At 37.9% G+C, this 25,888-nt stretch overlaps 1 protein-coding gene across 6 annotated transcripts in view; it reads left to right on the top strand.

Moving 5' to 3' along the window:
• celf1 (cugbp, Elav-like family member 1) overlaps nt 1-25,888 on the top strand; it is a 70,427-nt gene that overhangs the window by 5,565 nt on the left and 38,974 nt on the right. For 5 of the 6 annotated variants that reach the window (XM_059351274.1, XM_059351266.1, XM_059351258.1 and 2 more), the window contains exons 2-5: nt 2,733-2,817; nt 2,912-3,031; nt 11,451-11,638; nt 13,138-13,220. In XM_059351274.1, coding sequence (XP_059207257.1) covers nt 2,928-3,031; nt 11,451-11,638; nt 13,138-13,220 — 375 coding nt within the window. In that variant the 5' untranslated portion in view covers nt 2,733-2,817; nt 2,912-2,927. The remainder of the gene's footprint in view (nt 1-2,732; nt 2,818-2,911; nt 3,032-11,450; nt 11,639-13,137; nt 13,221-25,888) is intronic. The other variant, XM_059351250.1, reaches the window with a different exon arrangement.

Below are 25,888 nucleotides of genomic sequence, written 5' to 3'. Positions count from 1 at the left end.
CCCCACTTGAAAAGCAGTTCCTGCTTTTTCCACATGAGAAATATCAGCAAACTGAGATCAGTAGTTTCAAATACTGAACTTGAGAAGCTTATACATGCCTTTATCTCATCCCGTATCGACTACTGTAACTCACTTTTCTCCTCACTCAGTATGTCTGCTTTAAAACATCTACAGTCAAGTCAAAATGCTGCAGCAAGGCTCCTCACTAGGACAAACGGATGATCTCGCATCACCCCCATACTCAGATCTCTTCACTGGCTCCCCGTTGCATACAGGATCCAGTTTAAGATTCTCACTCTTACCTACAGAGCACTGCACGATCTGGCCCCAGCATATGTAACTGAACTACTTCACCCATATCCCTCTGCTCACTCCCTCCCATCAAACACCTTAAATCTACTGTCTGTCCCACATGCCGCCTTAAGACTCATGGTGATGGAGCCTTTGAATCAATAGCTCCCAAACTATTGAACGCTCTGCCTGCTCCCTTATGGTCTGTGGTATCTGTGGATTCTTTTAAATGTCAACTTAAGCTATATCTGTTTAGACAGGCCTTTAGTTGACTACATGTACCTGGTCAACTAGACGTCCAGGTAGGGGTGTGCCATATCGTATCGTTCACAATTATACCGGTATATTTTTTTATGGGTAAAAAAAATGCATATCATCATATTGGCTTCATTTCTACTTGTTGGCATAGTGGCGTAAGGGTTTCCATTAATGACCTAGACCAGGGATGGGCAACTGCAGGCCTGGGGGCTGCATACGGCCCGCACCCCGCATCCATGTCCTAGTGGAAAGCCCTATTGATTGTGAAAAATGTTATGTGCGGTGTTTGCTCACATTTAGCTCCCAAAGTGGACGAGATTGATGCATTTTACTTAAAAATGTACAGCATTTTCTCCTGGTGGGGCCCCCAGACCCCCTAGATGGTTATTTTTTTATTATTTGCTATTACTCAAGAGTATTATTTTTAGTTTTATTTATTTATACAGACTAAAAAAATATTATTTTCTATTTTTTTTCAGTATTTTGTTATATCGTCAAGAATATCGTTATCGTAAAAATACCCTGAAATATTGTGATAATCTTTTAGGGCCATATCGCCCACCCCTACAGCCAGGCTTTAATTATGTTTGCTTGATGTATTGAGTTTTTCTGTGTTTGCCTGTATGTTGTTTTATATCCTTGTAAAGCACTTTGTGGTTTTTCTTTTCCTGTGAAAAGCGCTTCATAAATACAATTTACTTACTTACTTACTTTTAACCCTGACAGAAGACTGGTGCAAACCCGATCCACTCCTGTCATTCTTACCTTTTACAATAAAACTCATAGACATTTACAATGCGTTTAGTTTACCAGAAGGAACTTACCAGATTGCCAGGTACTGCTCTGGCTTAACAGGATGCTGGTAGTTACTTGGTCCTCTGCCTGCACAAATATATTCAAACCTTTTACTGACTAAACTTTGCTACAAAATTGCATCGCTGCTTCAAATAGTTTTTGTGTGAAATATTCACCAGCAAGTATTTTTCATTTCTGCATCATTCATTTGTCATGCCCCCGGTGTGTTAAGGCCTAAAGAAATACAGTATATGTGAGTGTTTGCATATCAGCAAGGATATACACTCCATAACATTGATTATTACTTTGGCACGGCCCAAACCTGCAGTGGAAGGCTGCCTAAACACTAGAAGGTGTTTGAAAGGACTCACTTTCTAGTCTAATTCTGCCTTTTTCCACAAATTGATTTAATTGAATGGCCTAAAACTGATCTCCAAACCACAGAGATAAAGCCACTGACAAATTGAACACACACAGACTTGAAACAGACCTTTCTCTGTAATCTCCAACACAGACACAAAAGTGTTAAGCAGCACAAGACACAGCTGATGGGGTGGAGAGTAGGGCTGGGCGATATATCCATATAAAAGATATATTGATATATTTTAAAATGTGATATGGAATTAGACCATATCATATATATTGATATAGTTCAATTTTTTTCTTTCTTTACAAATTCTGCCCTTACTAGGGTTTGTCATATTTAGTTATTTTGTAATGTTCGTTATTAGGGCCACGGGGCAATCACACCGAGCACTATTGTTATACTGTGGATTTTTTCTTCTTTCTCTTCCGGACACAATTTCGTCCCGGTACTAGTACAAATTATATATCAAAACGTGTGGTTTGATCGGGATCGGTGTGCTATTACTTTTTTCTACAGAATACGAATTTTGTCGCAAGTATAGACAAACACAACGTGCTTAACCTAACACCACACAAACAATTATAATATTTCATGTCTTTATTGAACACATATTGGCCTGTTTTACTTCATAGGCTATTGTTATTTAGGATATTTATTTTATTTAAATGTGCACTTTATGGAGTTTGATTAAAAAAAGGTACTCCTGTTGCTTAACGGTACTTATGTTCACTTAAATAAACGGTTTCAATAAAACTACTTATGACATGTCATATTTGACTTTGACTGAAAATTTGCTCTCACATTGTGATTAAAATATTGTGATATATATTGTATATCAATATTATTATCGGGATATGACTTTTGGTCCATATCGCCCAGCCCTAGTGGAGAGTATCATGGGTTGGCAATGGTTGCCCTTGCTAGTAAAATCGTATGTCATCATGGTTTTGCTTGGCAGAGAGAGAACCCATCATTAGAACTGTCCTGATATGCCCCTGATCTTTTTGTTTTTTTGTTTCAGTCTTGGATGTCACCGTTAGTTCCTGTTTTTGAAGGGCACATTACCACCCATCTGTGTTCAACTTTAGCTTGGGGTACTGATTCATGTGAGTGTTAGATGTGTAAGTACAGTATTTGTTGTGTGTATTCCTCTTGTGTATTCAGTTTTAATTGTGTGTCTGTGTTTTTGTATGTCACTAGTGGTCCAAGGCCCTGGATGGATAGCTTGGACCCTGAAACCCTGTATGAGTCTCCTGAGCAGACTGGACAGCCCATGCTCTCCCTCTCTACCTCAGAGGTTCCCAACTTGGCACTAGAGGGGTAAGAAGCAGCACAAGAGTCGAGAAAATCTAACACTGCTAACACCGCTGCCCACACCATGCAGCCGTGTATTGTAGAGATCCGGGGGGTCTCCACGGGTCGTTAAAGTTGTAATAAGAACAGAAAATGTCTTTACCGTCACACTGCACATTTTTTTTATGCAGGGGAAGCTCAAACACCATTTATATGCCAGACTTGAAGGTAAAAAAAGAAAAACAACGTAAAGATGGTTACGGAGGAGTTCTGTCCAGCCCGGGAAAAAATACAGTCAGCCTCAACTACGACCTTACGTTACCGTGGTAATGAAAAGAAAAGAAAAGTAACAAAAGTAACTGTCGCTTCTGATAGTACTCAGAAGGCGATCACTACAGTATCCCACTTTAACAATCAATAATTAAAAAAATAAAATAAGAAAAATGTTGGGATGCTGTCTAAAGCGTAAATAAAATGCCAGACTAATCACAAATGAGATTAGTCTGGAAACCAGCCATTCATTTCTCCGTAGAGGAGGTGTGGTTTGTGATCCTCCAGAGCCGTTTATTGGGCGCTAAGAATGTCTATCAAAAGCGTCCGTAGGTAGCTCTTAGCCAATCGTATCAGTTATACCAGATGACGTATATCGAGCGACAGAAATGAATGTTTGGTTTACATAGCCAGGCTAGCCCTCTAGCATCTCTACTTTGAGACTAAAATGCTCAATTCTTTTTCTGCAATGTTTTTCTGCAGCATGTTCTGACTCTGGCTGCTCACAGTCTACCGGCAGTGTTGGTGTGTGTGTGTCTGTGTGTGAGCGAGAGAGTGTTGCTTGCTGCTGTGATTGCAAGATTATTTATTTTTAAGCCTAATTCCCCCTCATGTCATTCAGCCACACATCCACTGATTTTATGGGCAATAGACAAGCTGCTGCGGGTCTCTGGGCGGCTCCGCTGTCCCCCGGCTCGTAGCCAGATCACCGGTGTTACAGCAGTGAGCGGTAGCGGGGCCAGTTGGTAGATTAGGCTTTGGCCAAATCCTGTCGGAAGCAAGGCTAAAGTGTAAAGTGTAAAGAGTGTATAGTCAAACATTGTTCTTTTAAAATAAACTTTGGCTCTAAACTATTTAAACACCGTCTACAGCTAAAGGGAGTTTTGCGTCTGCCGAGTAGTACGCGTCATCGTCTTGCCATCCCTCCCGGTTCTGGGATTGGATCCCTAAAACAGGGCTAAGAAACTTCTCTGGTTGCCAGACTGCCTGGAGGTTCGAAATGAAATAGAGCGCGCAAGGCAGTATGGGTATACCCAGGCTACTGGTCTGTTGGACTTGAACAAAAATAAACAATATTTTTGTTGCTTAAGCTTATGTATTCAGTCATTATCCAATGGTATACTAAAAATCCATGTGAAAAAAATGACTTCTCACTGTTCTCAGGTCAAATATTTATATGCGATTAAAATGCGATTAATTTCGATTAATTAATTACAAAGCCTCTAATTAATTAGATTTTTTTTTTAATTGAGTCCCGGCCCTAGTTTTATTGCTACATGGCAAACAAGGTACCAGTAGTTGCAGCAGATTCTCAGAAAACCAACAAGACCCAGCATTAATGATATGCACGCTCTTAAGGCTGTGCAATTGGGCAATTAGTTGAAAGGGGTGTGTTCAAAAAAAATAGCAGTGTCTGCAGTTGACTTTACAAACACAAAACTATTTTGTACAAACGTTTTCGTTTCTAGGATTTATGAATCCTGTGAATCACTAAACTAATATTTAGTTGCATGACCACAGTTTTTTATAACTGCTTCACATCTGTGTGGCATTGAGTCAACCAACTTGTGGCACCTTTCAGCTGTGATTTTTTGTTTTTATTTGTATACATGCATATTTTATTTTGTGCGGGCAGTACATTTTACATTTTATTTAATTTATTTTAATCCTATTTTTAATTTAATTTATCTTATTGCATTTTACTGTTCTATTGTTTACTACATCTCTTTGTATTGTGTTATATATTTATTGTTTGTGCAGCACTTTGGAAACCTTGTGTTTGTTAAATTGTGCTATATAAATAAAGTGGATTGGATAAAAACCTGGATTAATCTGGTTAGTCACATTGGACTGCTGTTATTTTGAACACTGCTGCACATGTACCTGTACTGTGCTACTGTGCAGCACTGCTGCTGTTCTGATACACACCACTACCGTCTCTTCCCACTTTGGTCCGTGATGGCAGACAGCAAAGTGAATTGACAACAATATTTGTGCGTTGCAGAATCAGTATGAATGTCCTAAAGCGAAAAGCCAGTACAGCTTGTTACAGCAATATAGTGGGACTTTTGCTGAAAGGCAGTCTAAAAAGGGGCTTTAGTAACATTGCCTCAAAAGCATTGTCTGAATTTTTTTTTTAAAATTAAATTCTTCCTTTTTTTTCCTCCCTTTTTCAAGCCCTGGCCCCATTGGGTAACTAGCTGATTGTATTGCTGACTTATGTTTCACCCTGTTTCACACTTATAGTACATGGAATGAAAAAAAGAACAGATTATTATTGACTCATATTATTGAATAACAATCAGCAAATAGAACTGAATGAAATTAACCTACAGGGTCCACAAACTGCATGATGTGAATTGTGAATATGAATATACAATTATATGAGGTCTGTATTGTTGTTGTTTTGATAGTCTTTTTTTTTTTTTTAAATATGCTTGTGGCCTGTTTTGACATGCCCTTTATGCCTTTGATGAACAACATGGGTCAACATGAGTTTTTATTTTCTATATATTTGCAATAAATTAATTTCATCATTCAGTATTCCAGGTTTTCCTCAATCAACTTGTTTTTCATCATCATACATCCTAATTTTTATGTTTTCATTTCTTACTTTTTGAATAAAAACCCTTTTTGTATCACTACACTTCTAATGCACAACATGGATCAAAAATGTCATTATGGGGTATTGTGTGTATTTTAAGGAAACATGAATTCAATCAATTTTGGAATAAGGCTGTAACATAACCAGTGGTCGACTGATACAGGTTTTTTAAGGCTGATGCCGATACCGATTATTTTGACATCAGTGTTAGCCGATCCCCGATATGTGCTGCCGATTTTTTGGGGCCGATTCTTGAAGCCGATATTGCCTTTTCTCCCTCCATTTACATGATAAAAATGACACAATGATATCAAATGCTACAAGTCTCAATTTAAACAAAAAAAAAAACATTTATTCACAAAACAAACCAAACATATAAACAGTTGGATAGCAAACAATGTGTATGTTGTTCTAGGCCTGGAGGTGGTGGTGCCTCAGATGATCCACATATTTGACCGAGCCTTGCCTGCTGTTGGCTCAGTGAAATGGGCTCATTGATCGGTGAACGTACGCACGTATCGGCTGTGTGACAAAATGAAACACAAACATGTTAAATATATTAAATATATGAGTGTTTGGCCTCTCTTACTGCTAAAGTAACTATTTGAAACAAATTACTATTAATATAGTATTCGGTCGTTTAATTTTAAATCAAATTTGGATGAAGGAGTCATTTTTGACCCATGTGTGAAAAATGTATGTAATAATACATAAAGGAAAAAGGAAATTAAAGGAAAAATGGATATAATGATCGATTATAATTAAAAAAAAGAATTCAATCAATATCAATATTCAAAGAATACTTGGACTATTCAATCGATTTTTGACCCATGTTGTGCATTAGAAGGGTTGTCCATATGTTGTGCATCAAAAGGTTAAACCAAAATCAAGAACCAGAAGCAATGAGCACAATCTGAACCAAAACCAACTGGTTAAAGTCCAAATGATGTGTTGATTATGTGGAGGGTGAGCATGCTTTCTCTATATGCATGCGTCAGTATTTCTTATTTTTGTCTTTTATCACAGGAGTGTTGTCATATGGCCCCCAACTGCCATTTCACTACTGCCAGTTTTACAAACTTTGCAACACTATCACCAGCATATGATTCAAACACAAGACAAGATTTCAAGGTTTTGCTAGCCATCTTCCAGTTCCAATGCAATTTTAATATAACTGTGATGAGCCCAGGAGGTCCGTACATTAATTGTTAGGTTAACCCTTAATAGGACACTCATTGAAATACTTGCAAATTCCAAATTTCAACCCTAGAGAATATTGGAGGATATTACATACTGCCAGAATGTGGACTGTAGAATGTGTAAAAAAAAAACATACAGACCCGGGGAGGGAGGGTAATATTTTGAGAAAAAAGTTTACGAGGTTAAAGTGGCAAATCTACGAGAAAAAAATGCACAGTTTTATGAGATTTAAAGTGGTGAATCTGCGAGAAAAAAGTTGCTTTTTTCCCCACTTTTTTCTCATAGATCTGTGACTCTTTTGCCACTTTAAATCTCTTAAATATGCAACTTTTTTTCTTGTAGATTTCCCACTTTAATCTAGTAAATTTTTATACATACTTGGCCCTAATACGTCATAGTCAAGTTTTCCTCGTACAAGACTTTAAAGAATAACTCTGTTTGTACAACTGTTTCTTGCAGATTTTCTTTCTAAAGTTTTCATTTTTACCTTGGATGTCAAGGTCAATAAAGTTAATATTATTATATTATTATCATACTGATTGGTCAGATGTCATGGTGTCACTGTCTGTGATGTAGCCTGATCTTTGCTGATTAGCTGGAAGAAATCCATGTGGTTCTACAACCAAACAGAGAGACATGGGGACCCCATTTTGATATCCACTGAAGTTATCAAATACGGTTCTTCGCCCGATAAAGGGTTAGGGTTAAATTTAGCTGCTTCAGAAAACTTTCTTCGAAGAGATTTGATACGACACCTCTTGAAAGCAGTTTTTGATATTTCACCGACGTGTGGTATTAGAAATATGCTTTGCTGAAGTGATTTCAGTGCTGACATTGCAAAATAATAAGCACCAGTCTGCAAAAGAAATGTGCAGCGATGAGGAGTTATGTTTTGGTCAAACCAAAAACTACCTGATGGCAGGTTGGCACATTCTGTATTCCAGTGTTATGTTCATACATCCCTGGAGAGGTGTGGCCATTGTGAGTGGGTGGCCATTTGAAACGGGCTGTTTGTTTAGCTTTTGGTATTGCTGCATGCAGCAGTGTCAGGGGCGTACCCATTTGGAGGGGGCCGATTGCATGCTCCCCAGAAGTGCTGCCGGTGACATTCTCAAATCCTGCTCTGATAGACTTCACTCTTAACACTGCACTTTCTTGGCTCCTCTGCAATACACCGGCAGAGTGAGAAGTCATTTCAATGGTCGGCTTTTGAGATATGCGAAGGACAAACTGACAGACAGATCTTTTTATAGCTAGATGATGCTGCTACGACATCACCTATTGGCCAAATGGGACCAAATTTGTCATGTTCACTAAGACATCATATCTACACATGTCCACCAAATGTGTTCAAGAGATTTGCCAATTTTTTGCAAACCCCTTCCAGAGCCTTTGAGTAAACTCTGAAGGCCAGCTACTGAAAAAAAAGTATGGAAAATCAGAAATCAGAAAACATGACTTGTTGCAGTTTGTGTGTGCACTATAGGGTTTAAACTGAAAACGTTGTTTCACATTGGCTACCTTCTGTTTGCACACATAAATCAAACACAAACCAGTGCAGCCTGTAGGACAACAGAGTAAACACAGCCCCCCTCAGGCCGGAACCAAATTGTTAGCCCCTGGTGTGGCTAGTCCAGGGATTAGCTACTGGCTGTGGAGTACTATTCACTCCCTCTCTCATTCCCTCTGCCCACTGGGCCTTATCACCATCAATCTGACACCATGTTTATCTGACGCTGCAGCCAGATCTGCTTGCCTAGGAGAAATGTTCACAAAGGCCGTGGATCATCAGCACTTTGATTGTGGGAGCCCAAATGGCCATTACTTTCTGTGGCCCCAGTGATCCCAGCAGCCCTTCATGATTTCCATGTAGTGGTTAGTCCCAGTCCCAGAACCTAGAAAGCCAACCTGAAGGCCTGTCACTTTGTGTTTGTCATTTGCGCTTTTTTTCCATCTCAAACAACGGCGGTTCCTCAGCCAGAATTTGTTTGCTATATTTGTGTTCCAGTGGATGCGTTTTCCATGTGCATTATTTTGTTGCGGCACACTATTTTTCTTTTTCTTTTGTGCACAGTTGGCTGCCTGATATTATACTCTTCGCCAGGGAATTACAAACAAGTGTACAATCTGGAGTTTACCAACACCTTCTGATTACTGTGTCAATTTAGCTTTATTGTCGTGTTGTGTTCAAAGAAGAAGAAAGTAAGATTTTTCCATCATGGCTTCTTTTAAGTTGGATTTTCTCCCGGAGATGATGGTGGACCATTGCTCCTTGAATTCGAGTCCTGTGTAAGTAACTAATTCTGGCCAGCTTTATAAGTATTATGTATTTCCTCTTGTTTTCCTGTGTCAACATCCGTTAAACTAATTGTTGTGTTTGAAGGTCTGTATTTAGTGTTTAGTATCAATAATGAGCAGCTGTGTTGTAATGTGTCAGGGTCACAATTTTCATCCCATAGCACTCCAGTGTACTAAGACGTGTCACCTTTTATATGCCCTTTTTAAAAAGTGAATGTTTCTAATGTTTCTGACTGATTCCAATTCAGATGGTAACCTGTGCCTGTTGTTATGGAACCTATATGTGATTCCTGGCATATTATCTTGCAAGAGACGAGTGAAACAGAGTTCCGTGCTCAATAAAAATTAAATTAACGATAAATGCCTTTCCCACTTTCGTCATAAGTAACTTTTCCAAAACAGTCTTTTCAGTACATTTTCTAAAAGCACCAAGTGTCGTCCCTGAAGTAATGACACAGTGTATCTGCTTATTCTGATATCGATCGTTTAAGGTCATAGTTGTGGAGCCATTTCATTTTGCCAGTTCTTTTCATCATAATACTAATTTGTTCCCTGGTAAAGCTCAGTTTTAGGCTTTAAATAGCGTCACATCTCTTAATGTGAGCTATTTCTATTTATGTGTGCATCTCTGTGTGTCTGTGTGTATAGGTGTGTGAATATCATACATATATTATGTGTTTGTGTGTGTGTGTGTGTGTGTATATATATATATATATATACACACACACACACTCACTCCAGGCCAAAAGATTGGAAGCAACTTCAATTTTCTGTTCACTATGGCTTTCTTAAAAACCAGTATGGATTCTTTGTATTTTTGGATGTGTTTACTGCATGATCAGACTTTACCTTTATTGGATTGAACCATTTTCCTCAATTAACCTTTAGGTATACATTGATGTTACCAGACCATTGCTGAATAAATGTTAAAAAAAGAAAAGAAGTTTTAGTGTTGAGAAGATTTGCAAGAGTCACAACTTCAGTGCAAAAGTATAAAACAAATCACAGTTTGCATTATTCATTTTAGCTCTTTGGCTTTTGAGAAATTGGACACAAAAATCCCAATAAATCTCAACTGTGTTCCCACAGAAATGGCTAGAAAGTTACAGCTCAGAAAAGAAACTAGAGTACAGATTTATACATTAAGGAAAGAAGGATACACAAAGTCTAAGCAATAAAAACCCAAAGACCTGATAATTAGTAAAAATGTGTTCTAATAAGTGACTCTTTATATAATAATCATGTTTATTTTTGTTGCAAAGTATAGCGATGATGATCTTTTTTTGTACAAATTTGACAGTTAGTTTTTTTTTTTTTTATTTCTTCCAAAGTTTTGAAAATCATGTTCTCACATTTTGTTCTATAATGTCAGTTACCTCCTTAGATGTAGTTAATAGACTTAGTGACTTACTAACTAGAGCCTCTCAGTTGTGGTCCAGGGCATTCAGGTACTACTTCCACACCACAACAGGGAGAAAAGGCCATTATGTGGCTGGTTGGGATCCTTAATTATTCTCCTAGCGTTATTCCTGCATCTTACATGGAGCAGTCATGTTCCCCAAAACAAGCTACAAAACAAGCTAGCTTTCAACAAACTACATACTATGTTACTAAAAAGTATTTTTTTCCACATTAGAGATTGAGTAACAAACCTGCTGCTTCCATGGGTCTATAATATGATGTAACTTCCTGTCTTTGAATGGACTCCAACATATAAGTCCCAAAGAGGTTGTTTCTTCATGGTTGCACAAGATTAAATTTCACAAAAATATAATCGGATAAAGTTTTTAAAACTATGATGGAAATATAATACGAATTCTTTACAATTTTACTATAAAACACAAATATGAATAGATGTGATTTCAATGAGGTTATCAAAACACTCATACGATTCATAAGATCACATAAGATTTTGACACTTTTAATAATTGAAAAAAGGAACAATGTAGGATAGGACATGTATGGGACATTTTCAGCATTTAAATCTCTTTTAAATGAAAAAAAAAAACAGTCAGACAGAAATATTTGGCATCATGTCATTGACCCGTGTTTGGTTTGTTTTCTTGTTTGTAGTGGGAAGAAGATGAATGGGTCTTTGGACCACCCAGACCAACCAGATGTTGACGCCATTAAGATGTTCGTGGGACAGATTCCACGGTCCTGGTCTGAGGAGCAGCTCCGTGAGCTGTTTGAGCCTTATGGAGCAGTCTATGAGATAAATGTTCTGAGAGACCGCAGCCAGAATCCACCACAAAGTAAAGGTCAGCCTGCTGCACAATAATAACAATTTTGTGTCTTTTTAAAATCATTTTGTGTCTTTTTTTCAGTCATTTTGTGTGTTTTTTGGTAATTCTGTGTCCTTTTTTTAGGTAATTTTGTGTCTTTTTTTGGGTCATTTTGTGTCTTTTTTGGCAATTCGGTGTCATTTTTAGGTCATTTTGTGTCTTTTTTGGTAATTCTGTGTCTTTTTTGGGTCATTTTGTGTCATTTTTTAAAAATAATTTTGTGTCTTTTTTGGTCATTGTGTGTCTTTTTTTTGTTGTTGTAATTTTGTGTCTTTTTTGGTAGTTCTGTGTCTTTTTTGGGTCATTTTGTGTAATTTTTAAAAAATAATTTTCTTTTTTAACATGTGCACAAGAGTTGTTCCGATTCTGATACCAGTATCAGAAATTGCTCCGATACTGCTAAAAGTGCTGGCACCGGTATCGGCGAGTACTGGAGTCCAGGCACCGATCTGATACCACATAATTGATTAAATTAGTAACATATTTACTGGTTCGCTCCGTTAAGCTACTATCAGGGTTCGTACGGGTGCTAAAAATCCTTGAAAATGCTTGAATTTAAATGTTGTATTTTCAAGGTGTTTTCAAAGTGCTTGGATTTTGGATAAAGTGCTTGTAAATGCTTGAAATTCTTCCTGTATTTCTCTTGCAATCTGACTATAGATAATCCCATGCTCAATGAAAAAAATAATGAATTGAATATTGAGATTAGCAAACTGTACTTTTGGTTGTTAAAAGCGTAATACCATCGCTGTCAGTATGGTTAAGTGAAATTACCCCTTTTAGTATATAAGTACTCATCTAAAAGATGCAACTTACAACTGTTGTATAAGGTTCTGGAAAAGCTTGAAAATGGAAATTGAAAGTCCTTGAAAAGTGTTTGAATTTAACCACTCAAAAGTGTATGAACCCTGTTCTATAGTGGCATCACTTTAATTTAAATATAGATTCATCTAGATTTATTTATTTAATTTGCTGTTGCACTACTGCTGTTTAATTTAAAAATAAATGTAAAAATCAATGGCTTGAATCTGCTGTATTTATTCATGTTTTACAAAGGGTTTAACCTGAGCCAGGCCTTACCACAATGATAATCATATCACAGTCATGCAGGTGAGGGATGATATTTTTTTTATAACATACTGGTATTGGATCAGTACTCAGTATCGGCCGATACCCACAGCACAAGTATCGGAATCGGTATCGGAACATCTCTAATGTGCACACGCAAAACTATTTAATTTGAATGTGAGGTAAACTAACATGTAAATTCCACTGGGTTTCGTTTTTTTTAATTATTTCTATTTATTCAAAAATGTGGATTTGGCAAATATGACATTATTGCTGTGCCAAAGACTTCCAATAAACATAGCTTTTTAACTCCTCTTCCACACACATACTGAGCTGATGTGTGAGCTTCAGACACCATGTTGTTACTGAGCTGATGTGTGATACAGCTGTTTTGTTTTCCCTGGCAGGCTGCTGTTTTATAACATACTATACTCGCAAATCAGCCTTGGAAGCACAGAATGCTCTGCACAACATGAAGATTCTGCCAGGGGTAAGTGATAGCATCCTTAATTTACCCTTTTATTGCACGTTGGTTCAAATGGAAGATTTGGACTTTTCTCTGTATTTGGCCATTAACGGCTGTACCATGAAGTGTGTGAGCTGATTCAGCAGGCTGGTCCTGTGTTCACAGTCTAAGCACTAACGCTGTTGAAACTAATTGTTTTTGGTTGTATAGATATATTATTGTTTTTATTGTTATTATCAAGTTTGTAAAAGTTTGCTGACTGTCAACTGTCAAACTGTCAACAATGCAAGAGTATGTAAGCCTGCATGTAGCATCAACAACCTTTTTGTTTTTCACGCATTTGCAAAATATTCCAACTTTTTCGTTTTTTGTCAGTCTAAAGCCTGATTTCCACCGGGCGCGTTACTGCAGCGTAACGTCAGCGTCGCGTATGACGTTGCAAATAGGTAACACTCTAATCAATGAGAGCATTTCCACCGGGCGCGTAGCGTAACGTTACTGCAGCGTCGCGTCAGCGTCTCTACGCGAGCATTAGGTAGGACTTCTATTTCTCCGCGAGACGCTGCCAACTCGCGTGAATCTCAACAGAGCAGATCGCACCAGACAGGAAGTCCGACTCAGATTCAGCGTAAAACACTTCCGCCCCTTTCAAAATAAAACACAATACGCAGTTCATGCAGCCTAAAACTACTTCACATCAACGTTATGTTACGACCGGGGCACCAGATCGGCAATCAATCAATCAAAGGGTCTCAGAGGATCGGCGACACGGAAGACAAGAGACTAATTGTTGAAGTGGAACATCATACAATCATTTATGACATAATATATTGTTTTTATAAGGATAGATGGTCAGATCAACATATCTTTCACCTCAGAGAAGCAAAGTAAGTTGGTTTTTGTTGTTGTTGTTTACTTTATACACACAGTTTATCCATAGACTGTATAAATAGAGTTTAAAGTTTATCACGGGAGCTTGCGGTCTCCCGTATGGTCAGGATTATCGCGTGATCTCGTTATCTCGCGTGTATACGGCCGGCTCGCTAAACTGACGTGCTGCTGCAGTAACGCGTCCGGTGTGAATTGACAAGACGCAGCAAAAACGCTGTGGAGACGTGCTGCTGCAGTAACGCGTCCGGTGGAAATCCCCAGTAAACCATGGGTCTCAAACTTGTGGCCCTCGTGACGATATTTTGTGGCCCCCACCTTGATATGAAAGTTTAATGTGATTTTTATATGAATGGCACTTTACTGTGTTGTGTGTGGCTATCATTTTGTGTCTTTTTCGGTCATTTTGTGTCTATTTTGGTCATTTTGTGTCTTTTGTTTAGTAATTTTGTGTCTTTTTTGGTAATTCTGTGTCTTTTTTGGGTCATTTTGTGTAATTTAAAAAAAAATAATTTTGTGTCTTTTTTTGGTAATTCTGTGTCCTTTTTTGGTCATTTTGTCTTTTTTAAATAATTTAGGTTTTTTTTTCTGTCATTTTGTCTCTTTTTTTCTGTCATTTTGTCTTTTTTTGGTCTTTTTGATACTGCCTCCAGTGGCCCCTAGGTAATTTGAGTTTGAGACCCCTGGTCTAAACCCTGACCTACCTCTCCGTCCTTCTCTTAGACATGCACGCGCATTCACACACTTACACACTCAGGCTGTATCCCAAAGTCAAGGATCCTTCCTTGGTAGGATCCTTCCTTCAGAGTCGGGTCCTCCAGAGGCCAGAGTCCTTCTATCACTGGTGTAACACACTAAAGGAACAGCCTTAAGTGTGCATGTGTTGCGTCAACGTGTAATTTGACGTCCTGCTTAAATTCAGCGCTGCAATTTCAAAACCAGTTCACAACATGGACGTGACTTTGGCATCAGCACTCTGACACATATTTGTGGAAATGGAAGAAGATGCTTTAAGGTTGAATCTCCACGATTTAGCAAGTAAAAGCCAAAAAGTGGATTAAAGCTGAATATTTCATTGATCCTGGCTGAATTTGGCTGCTACTTAGTTTCATAAAAGCAAAAAAAGAAATTACAGTACAGTACAATAACAGTAATTTAAAAAAAAATAAAAAAACATCAACACATTTCCTGGTAGAGGTCATGTTCTTTTTGTTTTTCACACATTTGCAAAATATTCCAACTTTTTCCCTTTTTTCTCTCTTTTTTTTTTTTTTTTAACTCTAGAGTGAAAAAGGAAATGCTCTCTGAAACCTTGTCAATACCCATCAAGCACGTTGTTGATTTTTTTATCCCACCCAAAAGAAAAAATTGTCCATCTAGAAAGAGCTCCCATTCAGTATGTCACATTTGCCAAATGGTGGCAATTTTGATGTGCAATTGAATATGTGGACTCCTACTGCCCCCTGGGGGATTGTTTGTGATTTACAACCATAGACTTCCTCGACTGAGGGACTTAAGAGGCTGGAACTAACCTGGGCTTGCGTATTCTGTTGTGGTTTTGAGTCCCAGAAATGGAGCTTAAGACTTTTTTATGATTAATTGAGCTATGTTTTTTCTGTTGCATAATACATTGCATACATATATTACTCAATCTACATTTATTTTCTTAAGTTATCCACAAAACTTCACACTCTATATTGACCATTTTCCAACAAGAATCTTTTTACATTATTTTTATTCTTCATGTAAATTAATTTAATTACTATGGTCTTATGTAGACGTCGTTGTTGGAAACCACTCAGAGTTATGTGCTTTTAATATTATTATAATCATGGCTTGTTTAGGTTTTAAGATACGTCTCTTATGTAACGATCATAATGGGTTGCAAGGTGAAACGATAAAACTTGAAATTTTGTGTGGAAGTATTTTGAGCAGAAAAACAAACAACATGGTGCTCTTCGAGCTCTGCAGATTAGAAATGGCATGCACAAGCACTTAAAACGAAAGCATCCTGGGGTGGGAAGGTGGGAGAAAGACAATAAGGAAGAGAGGGACGGTGGGAGAGAAAGAGGGGCCTCATTTCTCTACCTGAGAGCATCTTTTTGAGAGAGCAGTTTTATTCAGTGTTTAAGGCACGTTAGCTGAGTGATTAGAAACAAAAACTATGTTAAGACAAAAGTCCTACATGGTGCCAACTTCTTTTTACTCACACACACACACACACACACGCATTTTTGTACTTGTATCTTTGTGAGGACCCTCATTGGAACAGTGAATTCCATTGCAAGGTTATAATAGTTTTGGATTTTTCATTAGTTTTAGTTTTAATTTTGTTGTGAATTTTGTTTTCAAATTCAGTTAGTTTTAATTCGTTTTTAGAGTGAGTTTGCTAGTTTTAGTTTAGATTTTTATGTTATTGCAAAAATACTCTATACTATCGTGATAATCTTTTAGGGCCATATTGCCCACCCCTATATTGTGAACAACAAACTTGTGTTACATATCACAATAACCAGCAAAAGAAAGGTTGCTGTCAGCAGACCAGGCAGTGGCTGTATTCAGCCCCTGGGCATTTAGTCAGTGTATGAGATCCTGTGTGCCCGACACGCGAGTAGCCACCACGACAACAACTAGCCAGTCAACACACATTTAGCAACACTTTAGATTAGGGAACACATATTCAACATAAATTAGTTGCTTATCAGCATGCAAATAAGTAACATATTGGCTCTTAATTAGTCATTATTAAGTAGTTATTAATGCCTTATTCTGCATAGCCTTATTATACAACCAGTAAGACATTTACAAAGAGTTTTCCCTCAATAACCTCAGAATTATTGCTTATTAGTAGTCAGTAAGGGAGTTGTTGTATATGAGTTATGATCTTAATATGCTTTACTTTGTATGGACTTTATAAGTCTCTACATAGCGGTGAACGAAACCATGGAAACGGTAAATAGCCACCTTCTCCAGACCTTTGACGTGACTGGTGGCTCCTTTTGGATGATTGTAATGTCAATCATTACTCTACAAAGTGGGTCACTGGTAGACTAACAGTTAGTCTACCACACACAACTTCCTTACTTACTACTAATAAGCAATAATTCTGAGGTTAATGAGGGAAAACTGTTAGTTAATGACTTACTGGTTGTATAATAAGGCCATGCCAATTAGGAACCAATATGTTATTTATTTGCATGCTAATAAGCAACTAATTAATGCTGAATATGTGTTCCCTAATCTAAAGTGTTACCCACATTTCATTTTAACAATTGAGAAAACAAACTTCATAGTAGTAAATAAACTGATGTTTCCATAGTTCTATGCTTTGTTCACACATGTTGTACCTCAGAATTGTACTTCAGTACAGCACTTGAGTAAATGAGTTCATGTTGCTACAAAAATGCTATTTTATTCGAATTTTGTATGTCATGCGGATATGACGTTGTTTTCTAATAAACTTTTCAGATTTGGAATTTAGATTTTGAACATACATGAATATTTTAGTTAATTGTAACCATACTTGACAAGATCAAACGAGTTAAACACTACAATTTCTCAAGAAATAGAAATGTTAGTAGGGACACATTGAATTTCTCAGTGACCCACTCAGATCACCACCTGTAGGTCCCAGGGACTCACTACATTGAAAACCTATCAACGTCACTGGTCCCTTTGGAAAATGTCTGAGGCTGAGCTGCTGAGGAGTTAAACATATTTTCTTCCAGATTTAATTCTGCTAATATTAACTGTTTTTCAGCTCTCGAGGTTCCCACAAGTCTTCTATTTACACACATGCCTACTTTATGCTGATAACATGCAGTTTAAGGCAAAAACTTTATTTCTGCCTACTGTATTTGTGCATACTGGGGTGCTTAAACAGGCTGAATGACATAAACTGGGTATCAGTGGAAAGCTGAGACTCTTGTGGATTTAATGAGTCTATTTTTCTTCATGTGGGATGATGTTATTCATCAGTAGCAGCCAGTTCATTCAGTTCATTCAGACCTCAGTGTATAAAATGAGCTGCTGTGACCTCTAGGATAATCACAGCCTCATGAAACTTTACAACCACCAACTAGAGACATAGAGCATTCAGAGGATGTGCAGCTGTCCTAGGTATATTGACAATAAGAGGGTTCTCAGCAGTTTGAAGAACAGAAGTTGTCATCCAATCGCTGGCTGAAAATACAGAAATCTCCCGAAAGTTTTTGAAGCCAAGGTCTGGAGGTTTTTTTGCCCATTTTTATCCATTCTTGATATGAATAAAATTGCATATTTCAGCACCAAACGTGTGTAACAAATGGTATCAACCCCAAAATTGCTGCAACAACTTATGGGACATAGTTGAACATGGAAATTGATTTCAAAGGGGTGCATATTAATGTTATGAACCCTTATACACCTTAATAGGTTTCAAAAAAAGAATAAGTTATGTTTATTAGATATTTTTGAACAGAACTTGACACACAGTGCTGAGCTGTAGCTTCAGGTTCACAGCTTTCAGGTGATGTTCACCTCTGCTATGTGGCATTTATTGTTGACCTGCTATCTCCCCTTAAACATCCACTGTCCACAATCCCTAATTCTCAAAAAAAGGACTTGGACATATAAGAGGTGAACAATGAGCTGTCTAATTTTTGAAGTGGGCCTTCAAGCTGCAAGACCTAAATTGACCAGACATTGGCCCTCATTTATCAAACGTGCGTACTTCAGAAAGTGAGCATAAAGTGGGCGTAAAACGATTTCTACGCAAGCCTCGGCATTTATCAATTTGGACGTGAGCGGACGGTACGATCAGATCTCACGTCTGCTCTCAGCTCGTGTACGCAAATTTGAGTCAGGTTCATGTTAGACTCCTTACAGTTTGCCTAGAAGGCAAAGAGGGGAGTGGGGGATGCTACTGTTACTCTTATTAACTGTACTGAGCCCTTTGTAGGGAAATAAGAATCATGCACGTCTAATTTTTATTGACTTTTCACCTGTTTTACTTGTATCAAGCAACATATTCTCGCGCACAGGCTTTTACTGAATTTTATTGGTTTTAGCACAGTGTGTTGGCTCATTGACTTTTTAACAAATAGGTCTCAGAGGGTCCGACTCAACAGGACTCTGTCCAGTAGCTGTTCTTCTTCTACTGGATCCCCTCAGGGCTGTGTCTTTTTCCCTCTCTTATTTGTCCTTTATACTAATGACTGTCAGAGCAATCATTCGGTACGTCTGTTCCTTAAGTGTGCAGATGACTCTGTTATAGGGTTGGGCGATATATTGATATAAAAGATATATCGATATATTTTTAAATGTGATATGGAATTAGACCATATCTCATATATCGATATAGTTAATTTTTTTCTTTCTTTATATATAATTGCTGCCCTTACTAGGGTTTGTCATAATTAGGTTTCTTGTAATGTTCGTTATACTTTTCTCATATAAATATATTTATTTCAGAAATAGATTGGCTTATTTTATTTCTTGGCTATTTTTATTTAAGGTAATCTCATTCAAATGTGCACTTTATGGACCTTTGATTTTTTTAAAAAGGTACTCCAGTTAATATACAGTATTTATGTTCACTTAAGTAAATGGTTTCAAGAATACTCGTGACATGTCATATTTGACTTTGACTGAACATTTGCTTTCACTTTGTGATAAAAATATCGGGATATATATTGTATATCGATAATCAGCCTAAATATATTGGGATATGACTTTTGATCCATATCGCCCAGCCCTACTCTGTTGTTGTATCAAGGCCCAGTACTTGATGAATTTGTTAATTGGTGTGAACAGTTTTTCCTCCAGATAAATGTGGCCAAGACCAAAGAGATATTCATTGATTTTGGGAGGAAGTCCTGCTCTCCTGCACTGTGTGATTAAAGGGGAGCCAGTGGCAGCAGTGCAGCAGTATAAATATCTGGCCTGTCCTGGATGATAAGTTGAATTTGATGCAAACATTGACAGCATATGTAAAAAGGTGAATCAGCGTCTGTTCTTTTTAAGGAAGCTGCAGAGTTTTAATGTAGACTTTGATGGAAATGCTTTATTCTTTTATTAAGCTTTTATTCTTTTGTACTTTATTTTATTGTTATTTTTTGGACTGGACATCTCTCATCTTAAAAAAAGTCTTAATAAATAAAAATTTAAACTAACTGGAACAAATGGCCAGGCTGTGCTGCAAGATAACTGGTGTTGGCCTTAATAATCTTCAACAGCTACAACTTCAACAGACGCACAGAGGCATGCGTAAAACAGCAATTATGAACACTTCATGCTGTTTAGTTATTTTTTTTATTTCTTTTGGAATTTTGTGCGTATTATGGAGCCGTTTTGGTCCATGTTTGTAAGTCTTTTTACCCACATGATTATATTTTCTAAAGTTGCAACAAGCGGGGATGGCAAGACTTTGTGTTTATTAGTTTTAAAACATGAAAAATGCAAAAACAGGAGCCGGTCGGACTACTGAAGGACCAGCTATAGTGCTCACGGTTCGCCACTGCAAAAAGGTCACCAATTCCACCACAAAAGAGTAGCCCTTGTGCATATTAGAAACCACCTTCACTTGGCACTATTTTAGTTTAGTGAAGCATTTTCTCCATAGACAGCTGTTTAAATCACAGGAATTTTACCATAACTTTTATGCGTCAAGTCTGTTTTTTGTCACATTTAGGATAGCTTTTTCTGAATAGACAGAAATCCCACCATCTGTTCTAATTATTAACCACATCCACATTGATTGATCAACACTCCCAGTCTGTTTGTGTGCCTGTTTAATTACATGCAGATTCCCCTCACTCGCTACAGTGGGCAGGGATTAAGGCTGGGCGATATATCACATATATCGATATAGTTCTTTTTTTTTCTTTCTTTCTTTAAATATAAATGCTGCCCTTACTAGGGTTTGTCATATTTAGTTCTTTTGTAATGTTCATCATTCTTTTCTTATATAAATATATTTATTTGAGAAAAAAAACCAAACAGGTACTCCTGTTGTTATACAGTATTTATGTGCACTTAAATAAACGGTTTCAATAAAACTACTTGTGACATGTCAGATTTGGCTTTGACTGAACATTTGTTCTCACTTTGCGACAAAAATATCGGGATGTATATCTTATATCGATATTCAGCCTAAATATATCGGGATATATCGCCCAGCCCTACCGGGGATATAAAATCAATCAATCAATTTATACAAACATTGTTTCAGACACACACACACACACACACACACACACACACACAATTTTTTGGGACCTCTTTCCTTACATACTATTATGTGTTAACGGCTCTCTTTAACTTTTACACAGCTATTTTATACAGTTTACTAGATGTTTTGCTCTTACGCTGTTTTTGGGAGCCCTGTCTCTACATTTAGTCCATGACCCTGGCGGTTGGCAGTGCCGGTATGAAGGATCTATTTCTCATGCTGCAATAGGGCAAATTCTGAATTCTCCTGCAAATGGCCTTATGTCAAACGTTATATTGATCTGAAATGGCTATGTATAGTTTGATCATGAAGAGCACGAAGAGAGCTTTATAATGATATATTACATAAATAACAACATTGCATATCAGAATATACTTAACTTTGTGCAGTTTTGTTTCTAATAGAATGTTTAGAAGTGAGCAAAGGAGAGTGATGTTTTTTTGCTCATTGGCTACTGACTTCATGGTGTTACCATTAATTACAAGTTCATAATCCCTTCTGGTGTGATATGTGTGAATTGCTGGTGACTCTAGCAGAGTTTGGATTTGTAGCCGAGTGTCTCTCGCTAAACTGCTACGTTATTAGCCTTGGTGTCAGCACCATTTAACCCTTTGATGCACAACATGGGTCAAAAATGACCCGCATTCATTTCCCATGTTATTAATGCTTGCTGAGTGTTTCTGTGCTCTATCTTTTGATATCAACTTATTTTATGATTGAATATTCCAAGTATTCTGTAAATATCTTGTTTTTGATGAAAAACACATCATTATTTCAATTTTGCCTCTCATACTTTATGAAGAAAGGAAGTTTTTGTATTATTACATAGCTAACTACTTGGCTAAGTAGCTTGCTAGTAGTAGCTTAGCAAGCTACTTAGCTAACTACTTAACCAAGAAGTTAGCTAAGTAGTTAGCTTAGCACTAGGGGTGTGACGATACTCTCAGCTCACGAGACGAGACGAGACACGATATTGGGTTCACGAGAACTCTTTATATGCATGATGTAAGCATGAGCTTTTAATAAACTTCTTCTTCCACAAGAAGACAAGAAACTAAAACAAAAATTCATAAAGGTTAAAATAAGATAAATAAAAAAATAAAATCCCCCAGAGGGGTTAATGAGACTCCAGAGGTGAAGTATGCTAATCGCTTAGCGACAGTTTCGACCGTGATCCGTGATCACAAACAGGAGGGATGAAACACGGGAGTCGCAACTGTGGCCGTCATCGCTAACTGCACAACATCATCAGCTGATCATAAACAAAGCAGCATGGCTAATTATCATAAACATAGCGATCTTGAATTAACCAGCATTGCTAACTGTGAACATTGTCGGGTGCTTGTTGTAAACAAACAGAGATCGCTAAGTGAACACCTCCTGCAACAGCAGCAGCACATACACACTGTACTGCTACAGAGCTAACTGTTAGCCGGCTTTGTGACTGCAGCTGGGAGAGACTGCTGCAGGAGGAATGTTTCGATTCGTTCTTACTCTTCTTAACGAGCTGCCGGCCCCTGCGACGTCATTCTGGCTGCTTGCCCTCCTTCTCTTCTTCTTTTCATTTTACTCTCCCCACAGGTAACAAATAGAAGTTTGGATAACTCCCAAATCTCGCAAGACTGATTTTTAAAGCGACGAGAAATATCGTCGAGTTTAACCTTGCGAGATCTTGTGGCACGAGATTTCGTTACACCCCTACTTAGCACATTACTTAGCTAGCTATATGGCTAGCTTTATGGGTCATTTTTCACCCATGTTGTGCATTAGAAGAGTAGTGACACAAAATGAGATTTTATTAAAAAATGAATAAAGGAAAACATAAAATTAAGATGTATGATGATCAAAAACAAACTAACTGAGGAAAACCTGGAACACTGAATGATGAAAAAAATGTATTACAAAGATATAGAACATAAAAACTCATACATATCGGGTCACTTTAAACTCATGTTGTGCATCAAAGGGTTATTAATGATTTGTGACTGAGCGTTCCTCACTCTACTGCTACTTTGCGACTATTGTCTCTGTTTGTGACTCCTTTGAGATCACTCACAGCCTGGAGGCTGTCCATGACAGATGTCCACCAAGCCTTGGCATCCAACATGTGAGGCAGCACTGAGGATGGCTAGGTTGGCCAGGACTGGGAGCACTGCTGAGGGTGGCTTTGGTTCCTCTGTGACAAGAGGCCCAGAGGCTCCTTCAGTGGGCCTTTCCTCATTTAACAAGTCTTAGGGCAATGCATTTGACACTACAGAACAGGGCTGCGGCATGCTTTCCTGCAAAACCCCACTCTGGGCGAGTGGACACAAGGTTATAATAATTTTGGATTTTTTGGAGTTTTAGTTTTAATTTTGTTGACAATTTTTGTTTTCAAATTCAGTTAGTGTTCATGAGTTTTTAGAGTGTGTTTGCTAGTTTTAATTCGTTTTTATTTTTTGGAAAATGCTTAGTTTTAGTTTAGTTTTTATTAGTTTGAGTGTTAGTTTTAGTTTTTTGTCATGGGGTGTTTGTCGGGTGTCACAATAAATGTTTCCTTTATGTCCTTTGTCTGATCCATCTCAGCCCCAATAAGTTTATTAAGTCATAAAACCAGATAGATTAAATCGATTTCATATCAACCAAAAAGGTTTACATATGAAAAAAGTTGACAAAGACGAAAACGAAGGACATTTTCACTATAATTTTAGTTAGTTTTAGTTTTGTTACCCCAAAATACCGTTTCAGTTAGTTATCGGTTTTTTTTAAACTCTCGTTTTTATTTTTATTTCAGTTAACGAAAAATGTTTTTTCAATTCCAGTTTTTGTTATTAAGTGAGTTTTTGGCAGTTTTGCCCTGCAGCAAGGGGCAGAAGAACTTATTGCTAATGCCAAAGTACTCTGTCATGTGCTGACTGTGAGACAGGACATAGATGTGTTGAATGGGTTCACTGAGACTGATGCACTGTTTTCTGTCTGTTATGGAAGGCACAGTAAGGCTTGTGCCTTGTCCAAACACAGATTCTTGAACTGGGCTAATATTGTCATGTCTCAGGCATAGGCCAGGGGCCTCCAGGTTTACCAGTGAAATGTCATACAACCAGGAGCATCTCCACTTCTTGGGCTGCATTGAGTGGCATCTGTGTTGCAGCTGCTTGGGCTTCCTCCGGTACCGTTGCTGGCTTCTAAGGGCGCTTTCACACCTATCTCGTTTGGAATGGACTTTAGGACTTTTCAGTTTGATCCAAACTCAAATTCCAGGTGTGAAAGGTGCCGTGGACCACGGTCCGCACCAAAGGACCAAAGTTTGGTCCGACCAAAAGAGGTGGTCTCGGTCCTTTGTATCAATGACAGGAAGTTTTTTGCCATAACTGTCAGGATTGCGAGCCGTTTTCTCCTCCTCTCCTGTCGACGGCGATACAGTTTTGGCATGATGAGGAGGCTCATCTTGCGAATACCAAGCACTCTCACATATTGCTCATTAAGCTGGTGCTGCTGGTAGCAAAAGAGCAGCAAAAGTATTACCACAGGTAAAAGGTGGCTCGCTGGATTCATTTAGTGTAAACACGTTAAGGAAGTAACACTGAGGTCAGATGCCGGCCGGCCTAACAACGCAGCGTAACCAAAACAAAATGAGCTGCAGAAGTACACAGGGAGATAACGTGTCCAATAGAATTGTCTTGTAAAGTCCGTTAATAGTTTTGCAGTGTGAAACCAAAACCAACAGGACCAAATGTAGACAATGTAACAGAACACGGACCTTGGTTCAGACTTTCAGGTGTGAAAACGCCCTAAGAGTTCATGTGGTTGCCCAAGCTATCCTGTGGCAGCAGCTGTTTATCTCAGATTTCTCATCACCTTGTTGATATGGGTCCTGGTTTTTTATTGAGGAAGAATGAAATAGAACGAGAGTTATGGATGTAAGTTAAGTTAAATATATAGTTCTATATATTCTAGATGATGCCAGAGGTCACTGTCACTTGAAGTCTTGACGAGAAGATTACATAGGAGACGAATGTTGGGTGTCAGATCCTATTATCAGGTTGCTTTCACCACCTAGGTCACACATGCCTTTTTTGGTATTGTGTTGCTTGCTTATGCACGTGCTGTATCCAGGTATTTCAAGTTGCAGGGTTTGTACGGGTGCTTGAAATCCTTTAAAATTCTTGAATTTTAATGTTGAATTTAAAGGTTTGAAAAGTGCTTGGATTTTGGATTGTGAATTGGTGAATTGTGAATTGGATTTTGGAATGGATTGGAAGTGCTTGTAAATGCTTGGAATTCTTACTGTATTCCTCTTGCAATCTGACTAGAGATAACCGCATTTTAAATGAAAAGAGAAGATATAAACTTAATAGCCTATAGCCTATCTGAAATGAAGACCACTCCGCCTGTGTCTCGCCTGCATCTTCTTGTTTCTGAGATGTTTCTTGTTGCTCTACCCTGTATCTTCTTACTAAAGGGAGTTTTTCTAATCCATAGTGGATGTGAGGGCTCCTGAAGTAGGCCTATTTGTGGGTCTTTCCTCCTAGTTTGGGTCACGTTTAGTTCCACCAGCTGCCGATTGATGATTTTTGTGAGCTTACTTTTACCCCTAGCCCCTAGATTCCCATAC

The sequence above is a fragment of the Centropristis striata genome, chromosome 2 (genome assembly GCF_030273125.1).
Source record: "Centropristis striata isolate RG_2023a ecotype Rhode Island chromosome 2, C.striata_1.0, whole genome shotgun sequence".
Lineage (NCBI taxonomy): Eukaryota > Metazoa > Chordata > Actinopteri > Perciformes > Serranidae > Centropristis > Centropristis striata.
The sequence above is the reverse complement of the archived record's forward strand: the minus strand, read 5'-3'. Positions and strand labels throughout refer to the sequence as shown.